This window comes from Mustela lutreola, chromosome 5 (genome assembly GCF_030435805.1).
Source record: "Mustela lutreola isolate mMusLut2 chromosome 5, mMusLut2.pri, whole genome shotgun sequence".
NCBI classification, from domain to species: Eukaryota; Metazoa; Chordata; class Mammalia; order Carnivora; family Mustelidae; genus Mustela; species Mustela lutreola.
The window spans coordinates 115,894,854-115,918,662 of NC_081294.1; the positions used below are offsets into that span (position 1 = coordinate 115,894,854).

Below are 23,809 nucleotides of genomic sequence, written 5' to 3' on the forward strand. Positions count from 1 at the left end.
TTCTGCAAGGTGTACAGTAGAGGAACTCTAAGATTTCATAGTCATGACTGTATTTGTTCATATGAATTAAACAAGTAACATAAATTTTGGCAATTATGGCTGATTATACAGGCTTTCGGTAACCCTGAGACAATCTGATTCCTAACTAGTGGTCCCTGTATGGTTTAAAAAAAAAACAAAAACAAAACCAAGACAAAGTCTACTACTGTAATGGTGATTACTTTTTTTTGGTAATGAAACACTTAAAAATGTATACACTGGTGTCTGAGGAAATGTTATTTAAAAGTCTTTCTGATGCTTTGGGTTATGGTTTCCATTCCCAAAATAATTCATTCCACGAAAATTATGTGTGCTTAAATTTAGTATGAAAATTTTAGTGTGTTGGCACTACTTGGCATCATATAAGACTTTTGAATTGAGCATATTTTCAGCAAGCTATGTGACCATCAGCAATACTCCTAGGAACTTACTTTCCACTTTCAGCGGTTTAAAAGAAATGATTGCCACGATTTTCTTCAATTTTACAAAGTATTCTTTGAGGATAAAAACCAGGAATGGAAAGTATAAAGTATCTAAAATACCTCATTATCCAGGAAGCAAAACTGTAACTTTGGTGAAGTTACAGAGGCTCATCTACAAATTTGACACCTTTCCTTTGTATTTCTTTTTATAAAACAAAATCATTGATGGTATATGTAAGTTATAATTTAAAGAAATGTGATTTTCAGGTATTTGCAAGCATTTTTATGCATGCATTGTGTAAAATCACATTGCATATCAGTGTAAGGAATTTGTGTCTTTTTGAGAAGTGAAAGAAGAATTTACTTGTGTTATTACTAGTTTTGACCATAAGGACTTTATTATTTTCTTTAATTTACAGAACATTTATGTTCTGATGCATGTTTTGGAGTGTATAAGAGTTTGTGTTTCCCATTCTAGCATGTGTTTTTGGTAAATTTTACATATTGAACTTCCTGAAGTTCTACTAAATGAAAGTATTTAAAAGTTGGATCCCAGTGTTAATAAACAATAAGCATGTATAAAGTTTCTGGAAAGTCTAAAACAGAACAGCCTTGTAATATTCTTGGAAAAGGTGCTATAACAGTTGCATGTTGGGGATTTGGGTTTTGTTGATTTCAAATGTTGTTTATTTTCCGTGAAATATTTATCAATCTGTACATTTCATTTGCAGGAGAAATCTTGCAATTCCATGTGGTAAGAACACCCCCTGGTCGAGGAAATGTTTCTGTTAACTGGAAAATTGTTGGGCAAAATCTAGAACTCAATTTTGCTAACTCTACTGGACAGCTCTTTTTTCCTGAGGTAATACCACAAAGAAAAAGATTTAACACAAATACATAGAGAAGACAGTGTATTTTGGAGAAAATGGGAAACTCTTAAAACAAGGTTTAACAGAAATTGATGGGAGAGCTTGCTTAGAAACCTAGAGGAAGAACATGACTCAGAAAAGTTAGAAGACTCAAGTAGGTTTGTTTTTTCCTATGTAAATGGCAGATTTTGAAGGAAACAGCAGATGTCAACTCTATTAGAGCCATGCTCTCTTGCTGCTCTCCTGGCCTCCCACTTTTGGTGTCCACTGTGTCATTCCAAACATGATGGGCAGTGCTTGTCCTTCTCTTCCCTTACTCCTCACTGTCTCAAAACTTTACATGCAAGAGGATAGCAAATATAGCTCTAAAAACAAATCTTTTTATGTCCTGCTCACACTATGTTTTTGAGGTTCCATTTAGAAGCTCTTTCTGATAATTTGCCAGAAGGCAATTGGTAGGAAATAACTTTATAAAAGCATTTCTTGGATGGGAAATCAGCACCAATGAATCATCTTGATCTCCTTCCCACACTTACTCAGTATGAATTCTTGTTTGATAATGCATTCTATATTCTTTATCCTCCTCATTTCCACCCCTTAATATTAACCCATGCCCCATAACTTTCTGCTTTGACTAACTGCACTGGCCTCCTGGTGTCTGTCTTTTCCTACAACATGGCCTTCTTTTTTATGTTCCCATTTTCCCTGTTCACCACTGCCATAGAAATCCCCCCGATGTATTGCTTTGTCTTAAATTTTCAATAGTGCTACATTGCATATTGGATAAGAGCTACATTCACTAGCTCAGCATTCAGTATCCTCCACAATTAGCCTCTATCTACTTTATGCCTAGTTTCCCATGAGTCAGTGTTTTTATGTGTTTTATTTTTTAAGCCATAGGATGTTTGTTTAAATGAAAATATATTTGGATGCACAATTTATAAATCTAATAAAAGCAGGAGGTATTTTGTGTTCCGTGGCAGTAGAGGGATGAATTCCTATCTGTTTCTTATAGGGGTCATTGAATAAAACAGTGTTTGTGCATTTGTTGGATGACAACATTCCTGAGGAGAAAGAAGTATACCAAGTCATTCTGTATGATGTCAGGACACAAGGTAATTCAAAATTCAATTTAAACTTTTTTCTAATATATTATTCTTTTTAGGAAAAAATAATTCTTGCCATCTCTATATTTAACAACTAGATGCATACTAATTAAAAATCCTACTTTTTAAAAAAAGTATAACTTTAAATATTGTCTGTCCCATAAAATTGTTAGATCAAAAAAAATCAGCTCCGAATGGCAACACTCAGGAAAAACCTCTAAAAATTTTGCTAAATATTTTTGTATGGAATAATATACATTTTCAGAGGAAGTTTTTCTGTAATAAATATATATGAGCAGACCAGTTTGGATTTAGATTGTTTATATAGATGATTCAAATCTAATCACTTTGAGCAAATTATCTGGGTACTTTATTCAGTGTCTACTCAATATTTATAATTCAGAAGACCCATTATAGCAAATAATAAAGATAGTATGTCAAGTGAAGAAATTTTATAATTTACTATCTAGAAAAAGAAAACCCAATTGTAGGTTCTGTTGGTCAACCTGAAGATTTCTGTTAAAGGAGTGAATAAAAAAGAACACTGTATGGGTGTTTCAACGTTTCAGAGAGTGGGGCTGTATGTTAAGTATTTCCAAGCTAATGCCAAATCACTGTTAGATTTCTTGTGATCCCTGGTGTTTTTAGGAGTCCCACCAGCAGGAATTGCTCTGCTTGATGCACAAGGATATGCAGCTGTCCTGACTGTCGAAGCCAGTGATGAACCACATGGAGTTCTAAATTTTGCTCTTTCATCAAGATTTGTTTTGCTGCAAGAGGCTAACATAACAATTCAGCTTTTCATCAACAGAGAATTCGGATCTCTAGGTTTGTGTGACTCTAGAGTGAATGCGGTTTATAGGCAGGTTCTTTTTTAATATTCTGCTTGTATGTGGATGAAAACCATTGCTGAAATAAATCAGAGACAGAGAAAAAAACTTAATATTTGTTAATTCAGAACAGGACTATAGAACTTCTTTATTTTTGAAGTTTATTTATTTCTGTTAGTAATCTCTACACCCAGTGTGGCATTCAAGAGTCCCATGCTCTTCTGACAGAGCCAGCCAGGGACGCATAGCTTCTTTTTTTTTTTTTTTTTTCTGAAAGATTAAAGTAATTATCTATCACCACAGAAATGCTGTGTAACCATCATAAAATCTCAGCAGTGTATAATAATGGGCTGGCTCTGGGTCTACTACCATATGTAGGGTCTGGCCAAGGGTGGCCCTACTCCAAATGTCTCATTCTTCTCCTGGGATCATTGGAGGCCAAAGAAAGCAAGCAAGAACATGCCAGTCTCTTGTGGTCTAGGCTCAGAACTAGCACATGATCACTTTAACTTTGTACTAACAGCCAAAAGTAGTCACAGCCACACTCCCAAATCAAGAGACAGTGCAGTATGCCTTGCCCATAGTTGGACATCACTGGGCCATTACATGATAAAGGCTATGGATACAGGAGGAAGTAAGAAATTGGGTCCAAGAATACAAGCTACTGCAGGTGTTAGGAAAGTAAAAAGGCTAACGCTATGATGATATTTTAAAAGTGTAAAGAATTATAAAACCTTGTATCTTCCAATTCAATTAGGAGCTATTAACGTTACATACAGCACAGTTCCTGGAATGTTGAGTTTAAAGAACCAAACAGAAGGAAACCTAGCTGAGCCAGATGTTGACTTTGTCTCAGTAGTTGGCTTTCTGATTTTAGAAGAAGGAGAAACTACAGCAGCCATCAACATTACTATACTTGAGGTAAAACTCTTTACTTTGCTATTATTATATTTAATCTAAATAACTACAAAGAAAGTAGAAATTGATGGGATATTCTGGTGCCTTTAAATCAGCTTATTTCTTTTTGTGATCTTTTAAAACCACACAGGGGTTTCTGTTCTTGTCTGAATAGGCTGGTCTGCTGTTGTGTATTTTATTACAGAAACATTGAGTGATAAAGAGAATTTCCTTAGGTCAGTCCCCTTTAAGATAGGCATTGGCCTAAGAAATTCCAGGGGAACATTTTGATTATTCCAAAGGATTTATTGGACCAGCAAATCCATGTAGGTCAGCATTTTAGTTGTTAGGACTGGTTAAATTAGAGATAGTGAGAAACTCACTAGAGGTTGTTGGCATAAAATGTGATTACGGTCAAACTTAAAAGTTATCACTGGTGGCTGAAATTGCATTTTAAATGATTTTTCATATTGTGAAACCTCATGCTGTTTTGGGACTCAGTGTTTCAGCTACTTGAATACATTTCCAAGAGGTGTATGGAAATCGTATGTATGAAGAGGATAGGGGATGGTATGTGTGATGGGTGGGAGGGAAGAGAATAAATACTGCTTTAGAAAACATTCCAATTACTCTGTATTTTTGGGGTTCTATTTTCGAAAAGCTTTTATTTTCTCCAAGGCTTTTTACTTTTACAAAATTTTAAGTAGTGAAAACCATCCACCATCTGAAGTTAGTAACTCTTATTTTTTTTGATTACTGTTGCACAGTGACCTGATACAATAGTAGGAGAACTCTAGAGACATAAGATAAAAGGTAATATTCAGCATATGGCATAGAACCCCCGATTTGATAAAATAAAACTTTTTAAACCAAATATATAATCAAATATATAATCTGTTAATATAACTGAATATAAATAAATGGATTTCCTTAGATATGGTAGTTTTTAAAACAGAATATATGTAGCCAACCCTTCTTTTCTTTGCAGAGTCTAGAGTTATGAACACAGGGTTTCCACTTTCCCTTTTCTCCCCCTTAGGTCTTTGTAGCCCTTTCTGTTCCTTGAGTAGCATTAGATTTAGAGACTGCGGCCTATATAAACAAAAATCATCCAGGCCTGGTTTGAGGGGGCGGTGGTCAGGGTTAGGGGGTTGTTGTATGAGAGTGAGGAACAGTGGGGATGGATGAGGGACCGTCACTTTTACATTCCTGATTCTGGAACTCTTTTTGGTGTATATATTATAGAAGATAGTTTAGAGACTGTTTTCCCATTTTTTCACATGGAAATACATCTCCATTAAATAAAATTAATAAAATGTATATACTGACTTTATACATACACACACATTGATGTTTATGGAAATATTGTTGGGTGATTTGGGTTTTGCTGGTCTTCAAGTTTTGAACACTTGCCTTATTTTCAGTGCTGTTAGGTGCACTAGGGATTAATAGTAATAGTGTATTAAAATTAAATATTACAAATAGCTATTAGGTTTTTTTTTTTTTAAGATTTTATTTATTTGAGAGGAAGAGAGACAGAATGTGAGAGAGAGCAAGAGAGTGCACAGTCAGGGGGAAGAGCAGAGGGAGTGGGAGAAGCAGACTTGCTGCCGATAAGGGAGCCTACCACAGGGCTTGATACCAGGACCCTGGGATCACAACTGAGCCTAAGGCAGACCCTCAACCAAATGAGCCACTCAGGTGCCCCTAGCTATCACTTTTTAAGGACTCTTTCTAGGCCAGGCACTGCATACTTATTATTTTTAATCATTATTATAATTCCCAAAGTAGATATTATTTCCCCCATTATAAAGATGGTGGAAATGAGGGCTTTAAGTTGAAGTAACTCACTTAAAATTACAGAATTTGGTGTTAGGTCTCCATGACTGTGAAGCCCCTATTTTTTTCATGGTATTCTATTCCACAGCTCAGTCTTTGGATAGTAAGATAATTTAAAATCTTTTGCTTCCATTCTATTTAAAATATATTAGATTTATATATTTATGTAGTTGGTTTACATATTATGTTAGTTGAGGAAAAAGTGATATATTAGCAGTTCGATGTAGTTCAACCTAATAACTTATCATGCAACTGGGTATAAGTTTATACTTTTATTATTTTTTTAATGTCAGATGTGTTGAAGTAAAATTAACAAATACTGCATGGTATTACTTATATATAGAATCTAAAAAAATATGTAAAACGATAAGATATTTAAAATGTATACTGTGGTGATTTGATACATGTATACATTGTGAAAGGGATTCCCCCCATCTATTTAACTGACACATTCATCACCTCACAAGTGTATTTTTTGTGTGTGAAAATATTTAAGGTCTAGCCTCCTAGTGAATTTCGATTATATAATACAGTGTTGGTCAACTATATAGTCACTGTTTTTTTTAAAAAGATTTTATTTATTGACAGACAGAGATCACATGTAGGCAGAGAAGCAGGCAGAGAGAGAGGGGGAAGCAGGCTCCCTGCTGGGCAGAGAGACCGATGCAGGGCTTGATCCCAGGACCCTGAGATCATGGCCCAAACCAAAGGCAGAGGTTTAACCCAATGAGCCACCCAGGTGCCCCTATAGTCACTAAGGTTTACCTGAGACCCTCAGAGACTATTTATCTAATAGCTGAGTTTGTACTCTTTTACCAACCTTTCCTTTTTCCCCTTCACCCGAGCCCCTGGCCCTGGGAACTAGTTTTCTACTCTCTGTGTCTATGAGTTTAACTTTCTTTCTTTCTTTCTTTTTTAGATTCCACTAATAGTGCAGGATACCATGCAGTATTTGTCATTCTCCATCTGACTTACTTCACTTAGCATAATGCCCTCTAGGTTGATCCATATTGTTGCAAAAGGCAGGATTTCCATCTTCCTTGTGGCTGAATAATATTCTATTGTGTTTATAGATACCACATCTTCATCTGTTCACTCACTAATGGACTCTTAAGTTGTTTCCATATCTTGGCTATTGTGAATATTTTCTACAAATATCTCTTTGATATTCTCTTTGTATCACCTTTGAATATATACTCTGGTGTGGGATTGCCAGATTATATGGTAATTCTATTTTTAATTTTTTAAGGAACTCCTATATTGTTTTGCATAATGGCTGCACCAGTTTACATTCCCACCAGTCGTGCACAAGAGTTTCCTTTTTTCCATATCCTCACCAATATTTATCTCATGTCTTTTGGATAATAACCATTCTAAGAGGTGTGAGGTGATGTCTAATTCTGGTGTGTGTGTGTGTGTGTTGTTTTTTTTTTTAAGATTTATTTATTTATTTATTTGACAGACAGATCACAAGTAAGCAGAAAGGGAGGCAGATAGAGAGGGGGAAGTAGGCTCCTCGCTGAGCAGAGAGCCTGATGCGGGATTCAATCCCAGGACCCTGAGATCATGACCCAAGCTGAAGGCAGAGGCTTAACCATCTGAACCACCTAGGCGCCCCTCATTCTGGTTTTGATTTGCATTTCAATGATGCTGAGCACCTTTTCATGTAGGTATTGGCTACTGGTGTACATCTTCCTTGGAAAAACGTCTGTTCGGTTCTTTGTACGTTTTTAAAACAGATTATTTGTGGTGCTTTTCTTTTCTTTTTTTGACTGCAGAGTTGTATGAGTTCTTTATGTATTTTGAACATTAACCCTTTATCAGATATGTCATTTGCAAATACTTTATTCCATTCTATTGGTTGCCTTTTCATTCTGTTGATGGTTTCCTTTGCTGTGCAGAAGCTTTTTAGGTTGACGTAGTCCCACTTGTTTATTTTTGCTTTTGTTGCTTTTGCTTTTGGTGTCAGATCTCAAAGAAAAGTCATACCTAAGGCATGTTTATTTTTAAAATTTTTAATCTTTATATTCCAGGTTTGCATTTTTATATTTGCTGTATACTATTTAAGCAGACATATTTATCAGATAATTTAAAAACTGTGAGAGGTCATTACTTAGAGAGCACAACAATAAGAGATTTAATGGATATAATTTTTACAGGATGACATACCAGAGCTAGAAGAATATTTCCTTGTGAATTTAACTTATGTTGACCTTATCATGGCTCCTTTAACTTCATTTCCTCCTAGACTAGGTATGATATTTTTTTGTTCTTGTTTATTCACTTCAAACAAAGTAAAGTTATTCATTTTTTAATCAAAAGTGATAACTGTAATACTTGTTAATCTCAGCTGTAGAAGAAAATCTGGTGAGCTTTTAAATTTATTTTAACTTGGAGACTATAATCTATGGTAGTTTTGTATATTGGAGATCAGAAACACATTTAAGAATTGTTTATTGTGTGATGTTTTTAAGAACTATTTATAACCAAATTTGTGAACTTCAAAGTAGAATTAGTTCTTAAGAAGGAATTTTTCCTTTTAAAGTTTCATTTGCTGTTTTCATTAGATCTCCAGACTATCAGATGATTTTATTTTCCTTTATATTAAGCAGAACTTTTGTTTGTTTGTCGTTTTCTCTGCTTCTTTTTTGACCTTTTACCTCTTTCTTTTCATGCTTTAGAAAAGACTCAGTTAATTCATTACAGACTGAAAGGTAAAACTTGAACCTCAGTATGGATTTATGTAGATTAAAAAGATACGTTCTTATTTTAAAACATAAACTCTTGTTTGTGGTTTAGACATTTAATACTGGGGATTTTATGTGAAATTTGTAGGTGTGGTTGCCCAGAAGGTGGTGGCGATGAATAGCACTGTGCTAGCCTGTTTCCCATCCCTTGGTTCGAAGGTGCTCTGTACAGGGCAGAAAACCAGTTGGGGTTAAGGAGGGGAAGCATGGCCAAGAGGAGTGAGCTAAGGAATAGGGGTTTCTCATTCCCTTTTGAGGCTCAGTATGACAACTTTGAAAACAATGGAAGGGAATAACCAGTTTTTGACATATTATTATTATTATTTGAAAAGCTTCAATTATTTTGCAAAAGAAATATATGACTCCTGGGATAGGCTTTGAAATCAGGCATCTATTACAAGACATTTATGCTAAGAAAGCTAACAGATACTTCATATTTCTTTATACTCCGTATTAGAAGTAATTTGAATTGTTTAACTTTTGTTTAGTGCTCTCTGATGCCCTGTTTCAAATGCTTTATATGTTAGTACCACCATCCCTTTCACTTTAACATTTTATAGATAAGGGAGCAGAAGCTTTGAGAAGCTTAGTTAGATGCCCAGAGTCGCACTGCTGTGAGATGCTGGAGCTGGGCTTCTGCTTTGTAGCTTCCAGTTTGGTGGGCTCAGATACTGATTTTCTTTTCTTTTTTGTTTTTTTTTTTGGGGGGGGCGGTTCTGTGTGTGTGTGTGTTTTTTTTTTTTGACAGTGCTGACTTCACTCAGGGAATTACACTCTTCCTAACCTTTCCCCACCTAGGCAGCTGCCATAAGTATCCTAAGATACTCTCCTAAGATAGAGCCTCTGAATTTTAAAGGGAAAGGACAAAAATATTAAAAAACTAAACAGGAACAGGGTTGGTTAGTATTTCAAGACTGAATAATGAATGCTGGTAACATACTCTACTTGGTAGGCAGAGTACAAGATAAGAAGGGAAAAGAGAAATTTATTTCCATCTCAGTCTCTGCCCCCCCCCAACTTTTCCCCCATCTTTTCCTCCTGTCTCAACATGTCACTCCTGCATCTCGTTCTTGCACCTGTTTATTTCTCTGCAGCACTCCCTGCCTGTCTCTTCCCATTTCTTTCTCTTTTCTTGATCTTTCTACTCCTTCCAGTGGTCTCTATTTTTCTTTTCTCTTTCTATTAAAATAATAGAAATAAAACCATAATCTCAGGTGCTTATTTTGTACTGTCCTCAGCTCATTAGATTCCTGTAAATCATTGCTCTTGTTAGTAAAAATTTCCTTAACCAAATATCATAAACATATTGTTACTTTCTTAAACATCTTTTGAGTAATGTTAACAATATCTTTATATTAGAAATTATGTGTTCTCTATGCCAAATACTTCTCTTAATCACTTTTACTTAAAAGTATGCTTTTGTGTTTTTTTCAGATTCGGAGGGCTTGACTGCACAGATAATTATTGATGCCAATGATGGCGCTCGAGGCATAATTGAATGGCAACATACCAGGTAAGACCAAGGTAGTGTGAGAGTTCTTTTCTGAGTTTCAGATTCTTTATCTACTGAATAAAAGCTTATAAGGAAAAGATTAATGTATTCTGTTTATTTTAGGTTCGAAGTCCATGAAACCGAAGGAAGTTTAACATTGGTAGCCCAGAGGAGCAAAGGGAATCTTGGCCACGTTTCCTTGTTTATATATGCCCAGAATTTGGAGGCACAGCTGGGGCTGGATTACGTCTTTACCCCAATGGTGAAATCCTTGGGAATTATAGTGATTTGGGTCTTGTATAAATAAATTAATCATAAAGTAATAAGCTATTATATATTCCATCATAAATTAAGTCAGAAGACGTCTACATTGTAGAATAGCTATCTTTACTATTTTAGAAAATATGGAAATTGATTTTTTAGTTCTAAAGGTTATTCTTTATTTTATTTTATTCATTCATTATTATTTTTAATATTTGATACTATTGTATTCCTATCTTATTGCAATACTAGATAATGGAGAACAAAAGTTACTGTGACAAAGAATTTCTGTCATTATATTTATTTTTTTATTTATTTTTAAATTTGTTATAAACATATAATATATTTTTATCCCCAGGGGTACAGGTCTGTTGCCAGGTTTACACACTTCACAGCACTCACCATAGCACATACCCTCCCCAATGTCCATTACCCCAACCCCCTTCTCCCAACACCCCTCCCCCCAGCAACCCTCAGTCTGTTTTGTGAGATTAAGAGTCATTTATGGTTTGTCTCCCTCCCAATCCCATCTTGTTTCATTGATTCTTCTCCTACTCCCTTAACCCCCCATGTTGCATCTCTACTTCCTCATATCAGGGAGATCATATGATAGTTGTCTTTCTCTGATTGACTTATTTCGCTAAGCATGATACCCTCTAGTTCATCCACGTCGTCGCAAATAACAAGGTTTCATTTCTTTTGATGGCTGCATAGTATTCCATTGTATATATATACCACATCTTCTTTATCCATTCATCTGTTGATGAACATCTAGGTTCTTTCCATAGTTTGGCTATTGTAGACATTGCTGCTATAAACATTTGGGTGCACGTGCCCCTTTGGATCACTACGTTTGTGTCTTTAGGGTAAATACCCAGTAGTGCAATTGCTGGGTCATAGGGCAGTTCTATTTTCAACATTTTGAGGGACCTCCATGCTGTTTTCCAGAGTGGTTGCACCAGCTTGCATTGCCACCAACAGTGTAGGAGGGTTCCCCTTTCTCCGCATCCTCTCCAGCATCTGTCATTTCCTGACTTGTTAATTTTATACATTCTGACTGGTGTGAGGTGGTATCTCATTGTGGTTTTGATTTGTATTTCCCTGATGCCAAGTGATGTGGAGCACTTTTTCATGTGTCTGTTGGCCATCTGGATGTCTTCTTTGCAGAAATGTCTGTTCATGTCCTCTGCCCATTTCTTGATTGGATTATTTGTTCTTTGGGTGTTGAGTTTGCTAAATTCTTTATAGATTTTGGACACTAGCCCTTTATCTGATATGTTGTTTGCAGATATCTTCTCCCATTCTGTCAGTTGTCTTTTGGTTTTGTTAACTGTTTCCTTTGCTGTGCAAAAGCTTTTGATCTTGATGAAATCCCAATAGTTCATTTTTGCCCTTGCTTCCCTTGCCTTTGGCGATGTTCCTAGGAAGATGTTGCTGCGGCTGAGGTTGAAGAGGTTGCTGCCTGTGTTCTCCTCAAGGATTTTGATGGATTCCTTTTTCACATTGAGGTCCTTCATCCATTTTGAGTCTATTTTTGTGTGTGGTGTAAGGAAATGTTTCAATTTCATTTTTCTGCAGGTGGCTGTCCAAGTTTCCCAACACCATTTGTTGAAGAGGCTGTCTTTTTTCCATTGGACATTCTTTCCTGCTTTGTCGAAGATTAGTTGACCATAGAGTTGAGGGTCTATTCCTGGGCTCTCTATTCTGTTCCATTGATCTATGTGTCTGTTTTTGTGCCAGTACCATGCTGTCTTGATGATGACAGTTTTGTAATAGAGCTTGAAGTCCGGAATTGTGATGCCACCAACTTTGGCTTTCTTTTTCAATATCCCTTTGGCTATTTGAGGTCTTTTCTGGTTCCATATAAATTTTAGGATTATTTGTTCCATTTCTTTGAAAAAAATGGATGGTACTTTGATAGGAATTGCATTAAATATGTAGATTGCTTTAGGTAGCATAGACATTTTCACAATATTTATTCTTCCTATCCAGGAGCATGGAACATTTTTCCATTTCTTTGTGTCTTCCTCAATTTCTTTCATGAGTACTTTATAGTTTTCTTTCTGAGTATAGATTCTTAGCCTCTTTGGTTAGGTTTATGCCTAGGTATCTTATAGCTTTGGGTGCAATTGTAAATGGGATTGACTACTTAATTTCTCTTTCTTCTGTCTTGTTGGTGGTATAGAGAAATGCAACTGATTTCTGTGTATTGATTTTGTATCCTGACACTTTACTGAATTCCTGTACAAGTTCTAGCAGTTTTAGAGTGGGGTCTTTTGGGTTTTCCACATATAGTATCATATTATCTGCGAAGAGTGATACTTTAACTTCTTCTTTGCTGATTTGGATGCCTTTAATTTCCTTTTGCTGTCTGATTGCTGAGGCTAGGACGTCTAGTACTATGTTGAATAGCAGTGGTGATAATGGACATCCCTGCTGTGTTCCTGACCTTAGCGGAAAAGCTTTCAGTTTTTCTCTATTGAGAATGATATTTGCGGTGGGTTTTTCATAGATGGCTTTGATAATATTGAGGTATGTGCCCTCTATCCCTGCACTTTGAAGAGTTTTGATCAGGAAGGGATGCTGTACTTTGTCAAATGCTTTTTCAGCATCTATTGAGAGTATCATATGGTTCTTGTTCTTTCTTTTATTAATGTGTTGTATCACATTGCTTGATTTGTGGATGTTGAACCAACCTTGCCCTGGAATAAATCCCATTTGGTCGTGGTGAATAATCCTTTTCATGTACTGTTGAATCCTATTGGCTAGTATTTTGGTGAGAATTTTCGCATCTGTGTTCATCAAGGATATTGGTCTGTAGTTCTCTTTTTTGATGGGATCCTTGTCTGGTTTTGGGATCAAGGTGATGCTGGCCTCATAAAATGAGTTTGGAAGTTTTCCTTCCATTTCTATTTTTTGAAACAGTTTCAGAAGAATAGGAATTAGTTCTTCTTTAAATGTTTGGTAGAATTCCCCCGGGAAGCCGTCTGGCCCCGGGCTTTTGTTTGTTTGGAGATTTTTGATGATTGTTCCAATCTCCTTACTGGTAATGGGTCTGTTCAGGTTTTCTATTTCTTCTGTCATTATATTTATATCAGAGTGTTTCAGAGAGTTTCTTGTGCTTCTTGAAAATTTTACATCTTTTATTTCTTTGCTTTAATTTACTGAAACACCGTTAATGTTTTAAAGTGCTTTTCGTCACTTGTTGGCTTTTATTCATTAGTCAAATGTTTACTTTATTCTCTTCTCCATGAACCTTACTTTTTAAACTTAATGTTGTCAATTTAAGTAAAAAGAGATAAAAAAAGGGAAAAGTCTTTTACTTTTATTAAAATAGCTTATTTCACATTGCCAACCAGATTGTATTTCTTGCCAAATATTCTATAAAAACTTATCAGTGTCTGTAAATATAGCACCGTCTACTTTTACTTTCTTGACCAGATTCTTCATTTTGTTGATGGAGAAAGGTATAAAAATATTGACATTATGATTCTTGATGATGACATTCCAGAAGGGGATGAAACATTTCAGCTGATTTTAACAAATCCTTCACCTGGACTAGAGCTGGGAGGAAAAATAATAGGTATTTGATAATTTCTTATACAGTTCACTCTTATCATGCTGTTTTCTTGATATGGAGGTAGATGTAAAGGGATTAGAGTCTTCATGGTTTTCTGTGCTTAGAATAAAAAACGTTTTAAGCTAGACATTTTGGAATTCCTATGTCAGTATAACAGTGCTTCCAGTCTGTTGTGGTGTGTGTGTGTGTAAAACAAAAAGTGTTGGTAGAAAGAATATTAAATCAGTTTTGCAGCTATTACAGGTTTTATTTATTTATTTTTAAAATATTTAATTTATTTATTTGACATACAGAGATCATAAGTAGGCAGAGAGGCAGGCAGAGAGGGAGGGGGAAGCAGACTCCCCGCTTAGCATAGAGCCTGATGCAGGGCTGGATCCCAGGACCCTGAGATCATGACCTGAGCCGAAGGCACAGGCTTAACCCACTGAGCCACCTAAGCGCCCCTACAGGTTTTATTTAATTTGTAAATGTCTTTCATTTGGAATTTTATTTCTGCTCTGTTTCCTATTGAACAGTAGAGGGAATGATAAGGTTTTAATGTTATCTCATTGTTCTAGTATTTCTGCATAGCAGTTGAAGTATATTGGTACCTAAGACATTATGGGAGCCATAATTCTTTGGTTGGAACAGTTTGACATGGTTAAGAAAGCTCATCTTAATTTACTGCTTGTTAGATATCATACTGACTGCTTGGAGAGGAGTCCTCAAACTCAAGCATTCCCAAAGAAGTCCTAATATAATTCTGTCAGGACTATGTAGCTTACATGCCCACCACCATGAGTAGGAGGAAGTCATTTCTTGTTGGTCTCTGTTAAGTTTACTTTATGCTTGTAATTTTCTATTTTTAAATATAAAAATAGTCCTCAGAACAATAAGTGCTTTGACAGTGGGTTATTTCTTAAACTATGTACCATTAATCAGCCTTCAGACTATTTCCAAACTTTCATCAAGTTTCAAGAAATATTCTTATATGTAAATCTTAGTATATGTTAGTAATCAAGATCATCTGTTGATTACAGAGCTTATATTTTGAACTCTTACAATAGTTCAATCATTTTTCCTCTTGGTTTTCTAAGAAGACCATCATTTGGTTTAGAAGATGGTGTTAATTCTGACTCTTTCTTCCTATTGCTTTCTTACCTGTTACCTGGCTCATAGTTCCAGGACAATGCTGAATAGTAGCAGGAATGGCAGGCACTGTTGTCTTGTTTCTGCATTAGTGGTGACCCTTTGGATGTTTCAACATTGAGTTACATATTTGTTACTGGCTTCTAAGGTTGAGGAGGAAGCTGCCTATTATTCCAAGATGACTGGCTATTTTTACATCATGAGCAAATGTGATATTTTATTAAATGATTTTTAAAATTTCCTTTGTTTTTAAGGTGATCTAGAGAAGAGTTGGCCTAGTTTATAGTGAAACATCTACCTCTAACTTATAACCCACTCTGTTTCCATTTATTGCTATAATATTTTTATTTCAACAGCCTTAATTACTATCCTTGCTAATGATGATGGCCCTGGAGTCCTATCATTTAACAACAGTGAGCACTTTTTCCTAAGAGAACCAACAGCTCTCTATGTACAGGAGAGTGTTGCAGTATTATACATTGTTCGGGAACCTGCACAAGGACTGTTTGGAACCGTGACCATTCAGTTCATTGTGACAGAAATAAATTCCTCAATGGAGACTAAAGATCTGACCCCTTCCAAAGGCTACATTGTTTTAGAAGAAGGTGTTCGCGTCAAGGTATAGTATAAGGCTTTAAGGAGAGTCAATAATGTTTATGAAAATTTTTTTCTTAGAGTAGCACCTCAGGTGCTAGGAGGAAAGAAAATGTACTCCCAGCTTAGATGACAGGTAATGATGATTAGATTACTGTGTGAAAATGTTAACAGTGCTGTCTAATCTGCATAGAGTGCTGCTAGAGAAATCCACTCTTGTTAATAGGGTAGTGGAATCTGCAAATAATAAGGAAAAAGTACATAGTGCTGTCATAAATATTACCTATTTAGTAGCATACTTCATATTATTCATAAAACATCAACTAAAGGAAACTTCAAGCCATTTACTGTTGTCACCAAACCCTAACCCGTCATTCTTTTGACCACATTTTCAGTTAACAAAATGTAATTTCTTACTTTAGCCTCCTTATGTGAGAGGCAAGTATCCTATGTGAATAGGATAGCTTATTGGAGAAGAAATGCTGGATTTAGAGTTAATTATAAATGTGGTTTTACTTATAGAAGTATACCTTCTGAAACTCCTTTTTTGTATATTAATAATTTTCCATTCCTGCAACCGAATTTTATTTTTTAAAACACAGTTTAGGTAGCTAATTGCATAAGCTTAATCAAGCCTGACATATAAAGTATAATAATTGTAAAGTAATATATTTTAAACAATTTCCTCTAAAAAGTCTCTACCCAGTAATTAACTTTCTTTGGGATCAGTTTGTAAACACTTCAACATGTTTTTCAATTCATATTTATTTGAATGTCTGATTTTTTCATGTTCTAGGAAATTTGAGCCTCTAAGAATATATACATGTGTGGGTCAGTGACCTTAAAAATAAATACACACCAATGTGATCACCACTCAGATTAGTATATTGAGTGTATCTCTCCCAGAAGTTTCCTTCTTGTCTCTTGCCCTTCCTGGAGGAAACTACTTTCTGGTTTCTGTCATTGAGGACTCATTTTGCTGATTTTGAGCTTCATATAAATAAAATCATATAGTATTTACTCTTTTGTGTCTGGCTTGTTTTGGTCAACATAACTTTTGAGATCTATTTGGTTGCGCATATCAGTAGCTGGTTCTTCTTTATTGCTAAGTAGCCCTGCATCAAAGAGCCCACTATCTTTTTATCCATTTTTCTTTCGATAAACTTGTGAGTTGTTTCTAATTTATGCTTACTATGGCTTTAACTGCTTTTTTACAGTGAATCCTATACTAGAATGAGATTAATACAGTTACGTAGCTGGGGCAAGATTAAGAGTTAGCAAAAATCAAGATCTAAATTTGTTTTTTTAATGTTAATGTTGTTTTTAAATGTCATGAAATTTATTTTTAGACGCCCAGTGCCATATATCACGGCATTGAAAATCTTGAAAGTGGTAACTTGAAATAGTTGGGTACCTATTACATATCATGAGGATCAGTATTAAAATAGAAAAGAAGTGATGTTTCCCAAAACATATTGTTTTGTTGTCAAAAATGTTTAGCAGATCTGTTTGTATGTATGTTGCAGAAATACTGTAGTCTAATAACTTCATCTTTTGATTTTGTTTCCAGGCCCTACGCATTTCTGCTGTATTGGACACCGAACCAGAGATGGATGAGCATTTTGTCTGTACCTTGTTTAATCCGACTGGAGGTGCTAGACTGGGGGCACATGTTCAAACCCTGATAACGGTTTTGCAAAATCAGGCCCCTCTGGGATTATTCAGTATCTCTGCAGTTGCAAATAGGTACAGTTTATTCATAAGGAAATTGTCACTTCTGAAGCTAGGTAGGAAATATCTTTTGACATAAAGAAAATGGAGAGGGAAATTGATCTCTGACTATTTTAAAGGGGACTTTTAAAATGAGCTCTGGCAGATAGATCTGAGAGGTGTTATGCCCTCTTGTAACAAGGAGCATGAAAAACCTAATCATGTCCTGTACAGCAGTATTATTAGAATTCTTATTTCCTCAGAATTCACACTTTTCAGGTAAAGGCTTGCACAATTTCGTGTCTTCAAAAATAGTAAAAAGCAAGAAATAATATAAAAATATTTAGCTGTTTGAACCAAATGAATGACTCTCTAAGCATGTTTAACATGATTGTAGTTTGAAAATTCCTCTGGAAGCGACCACATATTTGGCTTTTTATTTCTTAGAAATACTCCAGTAGATCTAGTTTTAGGTAAGCTAAGAATTTCTGGATTCACCTTTTTTTGCTTTGTGATATGTTTTTAGTATATCTGAGAAGGAACTTAGGAATGACAAAGCTTTATTTATTTTTTGTAATATATAGTATGAGGTTACTGGCTGTTTTCTTAAGATCATAGTATCAGATTGTAGTGCTTTTTTAATCCTCATAAATGAATACTTTGAGCTGTAGAATTTAATTTTCCTGCTGTATGAAGTTTGTGGATGGATCTTTCCATGGCTTATGTAAATTTAAAAGTATATTAAGTATATGCTAGCAATGTGATACTTATATTTAATATGTAGAATTATATTCCTTTTCTGTTTTCTGCAATCCATTTTTTTAGAGCCATGTCTATCGACATTGAAGAAGCCAACAGCACTGTATATTTAAACGTGTCACGCACTAATGGCATTGATTTAGCTGTGAGTGTGGAATGGGAGACAATATCTGAAACAGCCTTTGGCATGAGTACGTTCAGTTTCTTGTAAAAACAAAATTCTGTAACCAAGAAAGATTGCATGTATCAGATGTACATGCTCCCCACCCCCATGAATTATATCTTATGGATCTGTTGAAAATGGAGAACAGATACCTAATTGTTTTATTGCAGCAGCATGTATTTATTGAGAGCCTATCATGTGCCAGGCATGATATTGAATTCATGGTGCTTAGAACATAGGAGGAGACAGAAATAAATCAAATAAGTTAAAACCAGTGTGTAGTTTAAATTTGAAATAAATGGGGGCACCTGGGTGGCTCAGTCAGTTAAGCATCTGCCTTTGGCTCAGGTCATGATCACAGGGTCCTAGGATTGAGCCCTGCATCAGGTTCCCTGCTCAATGGGGAGCATGCTTCTCCCTCTCCCTTTGCCTGCTGCTCCCCACTGCTTGTGCTCTCTCTCTCCCTGTCAAATAAATAAATTAATTAAATCCTTAAAAAAAAAAAGTAAAATTAGAGTAAATGTTTAAATGTTTTAAATGTTTTTTTAATTTATTTTTTATTTATTTTCAGCATAACAGTATTTATTGTTTTTGCACCACACCCAGTGCTCCATGCAATCCGTGCCCTCTCTAATAACCACCACCTGGCTCCCCCAGCCTCCCCCCCCCCCACACTGCCCCTTCAAAACCCTCAGATTGTTTTTCAGAGTCCATAGTCTCTCATGGTTCACCTCCCCTTCCAATTTCCCTCAACTCCCTTCTCCTCTCCATCTCCCCTTGTCCTCCATGCTGTTTGTTATGCTCCACAAGTAAGTGAAACCATATGATAATTGACTCTCTCTGCTTGACTTATTTCACTCAGCATAAATGTTTTACATTTAAATGTTTTACAATGTTCTCTAAGTGTTGCAAGAACACAGGGAATGCTTCCCAGGGGTATCTCTGTTTGAACTACAACCGAAAGGTGAATAGGGATTGATTCTGCAAGGATCTGAGTTGGAGGGGCATGGAAGGAAAGTGAGAAGTTATTCAGGCACACAAGTCTAGAGGCATGAGAGAACGTATATGTGAAGAACTGCTGAGTGGGTGCTGGGCTTAGAACTAAGGGGGACTGTTAATTTGGAGAGCTGGGTAAGACCCGATAGTTTGAGAGCTTGAAGAATATATTATGCATGTTAGTCTTTATTCTAGACTTAATTATGCATGTTAGTCTTTATTCTAGGCTTAATGTGGTTTAGGGTGGCAGGAGGGCTGCCACATTTATTTGTGGGGAGGTATGATCACATTCGTATTTCAAAGATACCATTCTTGGTACCATGCAAAGAATGAGTTCGCACAGAAGAAAAGCGAGGATGAAGGGAGACAAAGAAAAGTTCAGCCCAGGTGCTAGCTAGGAGTAGCATCTATCGATTCGGTATGAGGAGACACCAGAGATGATTCCTAGATTTCTAGTTTCTGTGGTTAGATGGAGAGTCGTGCACTTCAGTAAAAAAGGGAGTACCGAATGAGGACTAGGTGTTACTGTGGCAAGGAGAAGTAGAATGTGTGTGATTTAACACATTTTGAATTCGAGTTACTTTTGAGAAAAGGTTTCTCCAGACTCAAAGGGAAGTTTCTGTTGTGGGAGATAAATTTGGAAATCTGCAGCCTGTATATTGTATTTAAAGTCACGGAAATTGATGTAAAAACGTGGAAAGCCGGACTGTAGGTAGAGAAGGGCGGAGGACCCAGACTGAACTGAGTAGGCTCGAATTGAGTTACTAAAGAGAGGAGGAGGATGTAGCAAAGGAGAGGGAGAAGACATGGTGAGAAACCCAGCGAAATGTGGGATAGTAGCCAGCAGCACAAGAGTGTTTGAAAAAGGAAAGGAGTAGTAACCGTGTCAGTTGCTGGTATAGAAGCCCAGTAAGATGAGAACAAAAAAAAAATCCGCTATAGTTAGCAGTGGAGAAGGAATAAATAGCAAGAGCTGCTTGTATAGAGGGATAGGAGCTGAGTAACATTTTCAGTGGAGCCCTCCAATGTATTCCACTGTTTCAAGAGGTTTGACTGGGAAGGTAGGACTGAGCAAAGGTGGTGACATGGTGTAGGATTCAAGGGGTTTTTTTGTTCATTTTTTTCATTTGGAGAGACCTAAGCATATTTACATGTTGATGGAAAAGGCCTATTAAATAGAGAGAGATTGAATATTCAGAACATGAAGGAAAAGTAGTTCATAGCAAGTATGATTGGCAAAAAGGCAGGAGGAGGTGGGATCCAAAAGAGAAGGATTATTTCTACTTCAGAGTTATTTCATGATTGTTTGGGATCTGCATGCGTTTTTGGAAGTGCTTGTGAGAGTATGTGTTGGAAATTCTTAAATGTCACCATTGTTTATTTTTCATTCACCATCTTCCTAAATTATGGTAGGGAAATATTTGGCCAGATGGTCTGGTCAGGACCTTGATGTCAAGCATTCAGACTCAATGCAGAAGCTACAGTGTACCTTTAAAAGATGACAAATGGGAATGAAAAATACTGGTTTTCTAGGAAAGGAAATCACTAATGGATCGTACATATGAGGCATTGACATGATTCCTTGAACTGGTAATCTGAACATAATCAATAACTTAGTTTTATAGGACGTAGATTTCAACTTTGACATTTGTTCTTGCTGTTCACACCATTAACTAAAGTTTTAAAACAACTGCCTTTGGGAAGCTGATATAATGAAACATAGAGCTTTTTAAAAAAATTATTCTTCATGAGATAGGGATTTTTAAATTTTCTCTGTTTAAATGTAGTACAGAATTTTAGGACACATACCTGTGATAGTGTGTTGATTGAAAACTTGACAGCCATTTAAAGCAGGTGAGTTTGCTTTGGCATTCTTAAATATATAACATAGAAAGTGAGGAATCATTGGATGGGCTTAGTTTCAAATTAATAGTGTAGGTTTTAAAAAGCCAACATTTAGCATGTTTCTATAAAGCAATTTATTATTTTAAACATTCCTGAATTATATTTTCATCATCTTTATGAAAGTTAGTAAAAATCATTTTGAGCATATATTCCTTTAAAATACACATTTAGTATTTTATATTATTTTATTATTTATTATTTATTTTTAGAAAATATTTTATTTATTTGTTAGAAAGAGAGAGAGAGAAGAGAGAATGAACAGGGAGAGGGAGAGGGAGAAGCAGGCTCCCTGCCAAGCAAGGAGCCCAGTGCAGTACTTGATCCCAGGACCCTGGGATCCTGATCAGATTTAAAGGCAGAGGCTTAACTGACTGAGCCATCCAAGCATCCCACATTTAGTATTTTAAATACACTTTGGAAAGATCTACATGGGTGGAGTAGAGGTTTAACAATTTTTTAAAAAAAATTGTTAGTTTTAGTTATTTTTTAACTTTTCTAGCTTATATTTTCTCTGACATACACACACATACCATAGAAGGATCTTTATTTCTGATAACAAACTCACTCATCTCACTGTATAAATGATATAAAGTTTTAAAGAGATTATACATTAACAAATCATGATTTACGTATTTCAGGGGGAATGGATGCGGTGTTTTCCACAGTTCAGAGTTTTTTTGATGCTTCAGCTTCTGGTTGGTGTTTCTTTACTTTGGAAGATTCAATATATGGTATAATGTTAAGAAAATTGTCTTCTACTGTTTATCGATGGCAGGGGATTTTTATTCCACTTGAGGTAAACATCAGTCATTTTATAGTACATAAAATAAAATGTCCATGTGAATTTTGAATCTCATGAATTACTGTTATTTCTTATTTCCTAGGATTTAAATATAGAAAATCCTAAAACTTGTGAAGCCTTTAATATTGGTCTTTCCCCTTACTTTGTGATTACTCATGAGGAAACAAGTGACAAAAAGCCTTCTGTTAACAGTGTGTATACATTCACATCTGGATTCAAATTATTGCTGGTAAAAAAAAAAAAATCTTCATTTTTTTTCTAGATTGCTTTATTTAAAGGAAAAAATCAAATTTGTAAGATTGATTTTAACGGAAGATAATATATGTTCTATATTAATATGCAAAAGGTTTTTTGAAAGTTGATACACATTTTAGCAGAGTCTCTTAACCCAATAATATTTTTGTTTATCTTGAAATGATACCTAGGTATGCTTACTTAGTACTCAGAATGATTTTTCATGTTTTGAACTTCAAATACTAACTCATACTATTATTGTATTCAGAGATTTAGTAAAATTCCTGGTAAAATTCTCATTTAAATATTTATTCCCATGGTTTTGTCTTCCTTGCAGGTACAAACAATCATTATTTCTGAAAGTTCTCAAGTAAAATATTTTTGTTCAGACCATCAAGATTATTTAATTGTCGCAAGTCAAAGAGATGATTCCGAATTAACTCAGGTTTGATTGTTTTAAAGTGAATTTAAAAAATATACTGTATTTGAAACTCATCAAAGATGTAGTCTATAAGTTTAGTATAAAAAAAAAAACCATAATTTGATTGTGGAAAAGTAGTAAAGTAGAATGTAGATGTTAATTAGTCACAGGTAATTTTTAAACAATGGAATTATAAATATTGTCTTCAAGAGCCAGAGCAAGTGTGTAATAATCATTAACATTTAATTAGAATTTAATAGTGTTAGAAAACATAATGGAAAAAAATCACCTAACTGGACAGATGGTGTAACTAAAAATTCATGATTAACATTGCCAAATGGGAACTTAACATCATCCAAGAAATTCCACATTTCTCAAGTAAACTACATCTCATAATGCTAATAATGCTTATTTGATAATCTTCTCACTCCTCGTACTCCCATATCTGCTTCTCTTCTCATTTTCGCTAATGACTTTGTTGACTAAGCTCCAGAAAGGAAGCTTGGTTATCTTGCCAGACCAAATTCAGAAACCTTTTAGTTTTATTCCTGTGTCCTGTTATGAAGCTTTCCTTCTGTAAAAGCCAGCTTCCTCCGGCCATCAGAAGGTTCGGTTATTCGGCGTGTCTGGCATCACTAGCATCTCTATCGGATTATTACAGTCCATGTAAATGGGGCTCTCCGTGCCTCAGAAGGAATTTCTCTCATCATTTCATCATCTCATCCCCTTCTGCTTTTTTTTTTTCCCCCCTTTTCTCCCCTTTGTGGTAAGATACCTTGAAGGAATTGTCTACCTGCTTTATCTTACCTCACGGTCACTGATGACAGCTGGGTTGAATTCACTGGCTATTATTCTGTCCTTGTCTTAGGCTGCTTCCTGTTAGCTTGTAACAGTCACTTCATCCTCAGATTTCAACCACGTCTTCTCTTCATTTCTACACCACCACACATTCTCCTCCTGTCTCTGTGTGCTGCCCTTCTCGGTCTCCACTGCCACTTCCTTTTCCCTTTCC

The 23,809-nt window shown here is 35.6% G+C and overlaps 1 protein-coding gene across 1 annotated transcript in view; it reads left to right on the top strand.

Annotated features, from left to right (window-relative positions):
• ADGRV1 (adhesion G protein-coupled receptor V1) overlaps window positions 1-23,809 on the top strand; it is a 544,366-nt gene that overhangs the window by 126,661 nt on the left and 393,896 nt on the right. Inside the window, exons 35-48 of the mRNA XM_059175461.1 lie at window positions 1,193-1,323; window positions 2,346-2,445; window positions 3,085-3,264; window positions 4,024-4,187; window positions 8,162-8,255; window positions 10,184-10,262; window positions 10,365-10,503; window positions 13,944-14,085; window positions 15,570-15,832; window positions 17,378-17,553; window positions 18,343-18,467; window positions 21,979-22,136; window positions 22,225-22,371; window positions 22,714-22,821. Of these exons, the coding sequence (XP_059031444.1) occupies window positions 1,193-1,323; window positions 2,346-2,445; window positions 3,085-3,264; window positions 4,024-4,187; window positions 8,162-8,255; window positions 10,184-10,262; window positions 10,365-10,503; window positions 13,944-14,085; window positions 15,570-15,832; window positions 17,378-17,553; window positions 18,343-18,467; window positions 21,979-22,136; window positions 22,225-22,371; window positions 22,714-22,821 (2,006 nt within the window). The remainder of the gene's footprint in view (window positions 1-1,192; window positions 1,324-2,345; window positions 2,446-3,084; window positions 3,265-4,023; window positions 4,188-8,161; window positions 8,256-10,183; window positions 10,263-10,364; window positions 10,504-13,943; window positions 14,086-15,569; window positions 15,833-17,377; window positions 17,554-18,342; window positions 18,468-21,978; window positions 22,137-22,224; window positions 22,372-22,713; window positions 22,822-23,809) is intronic.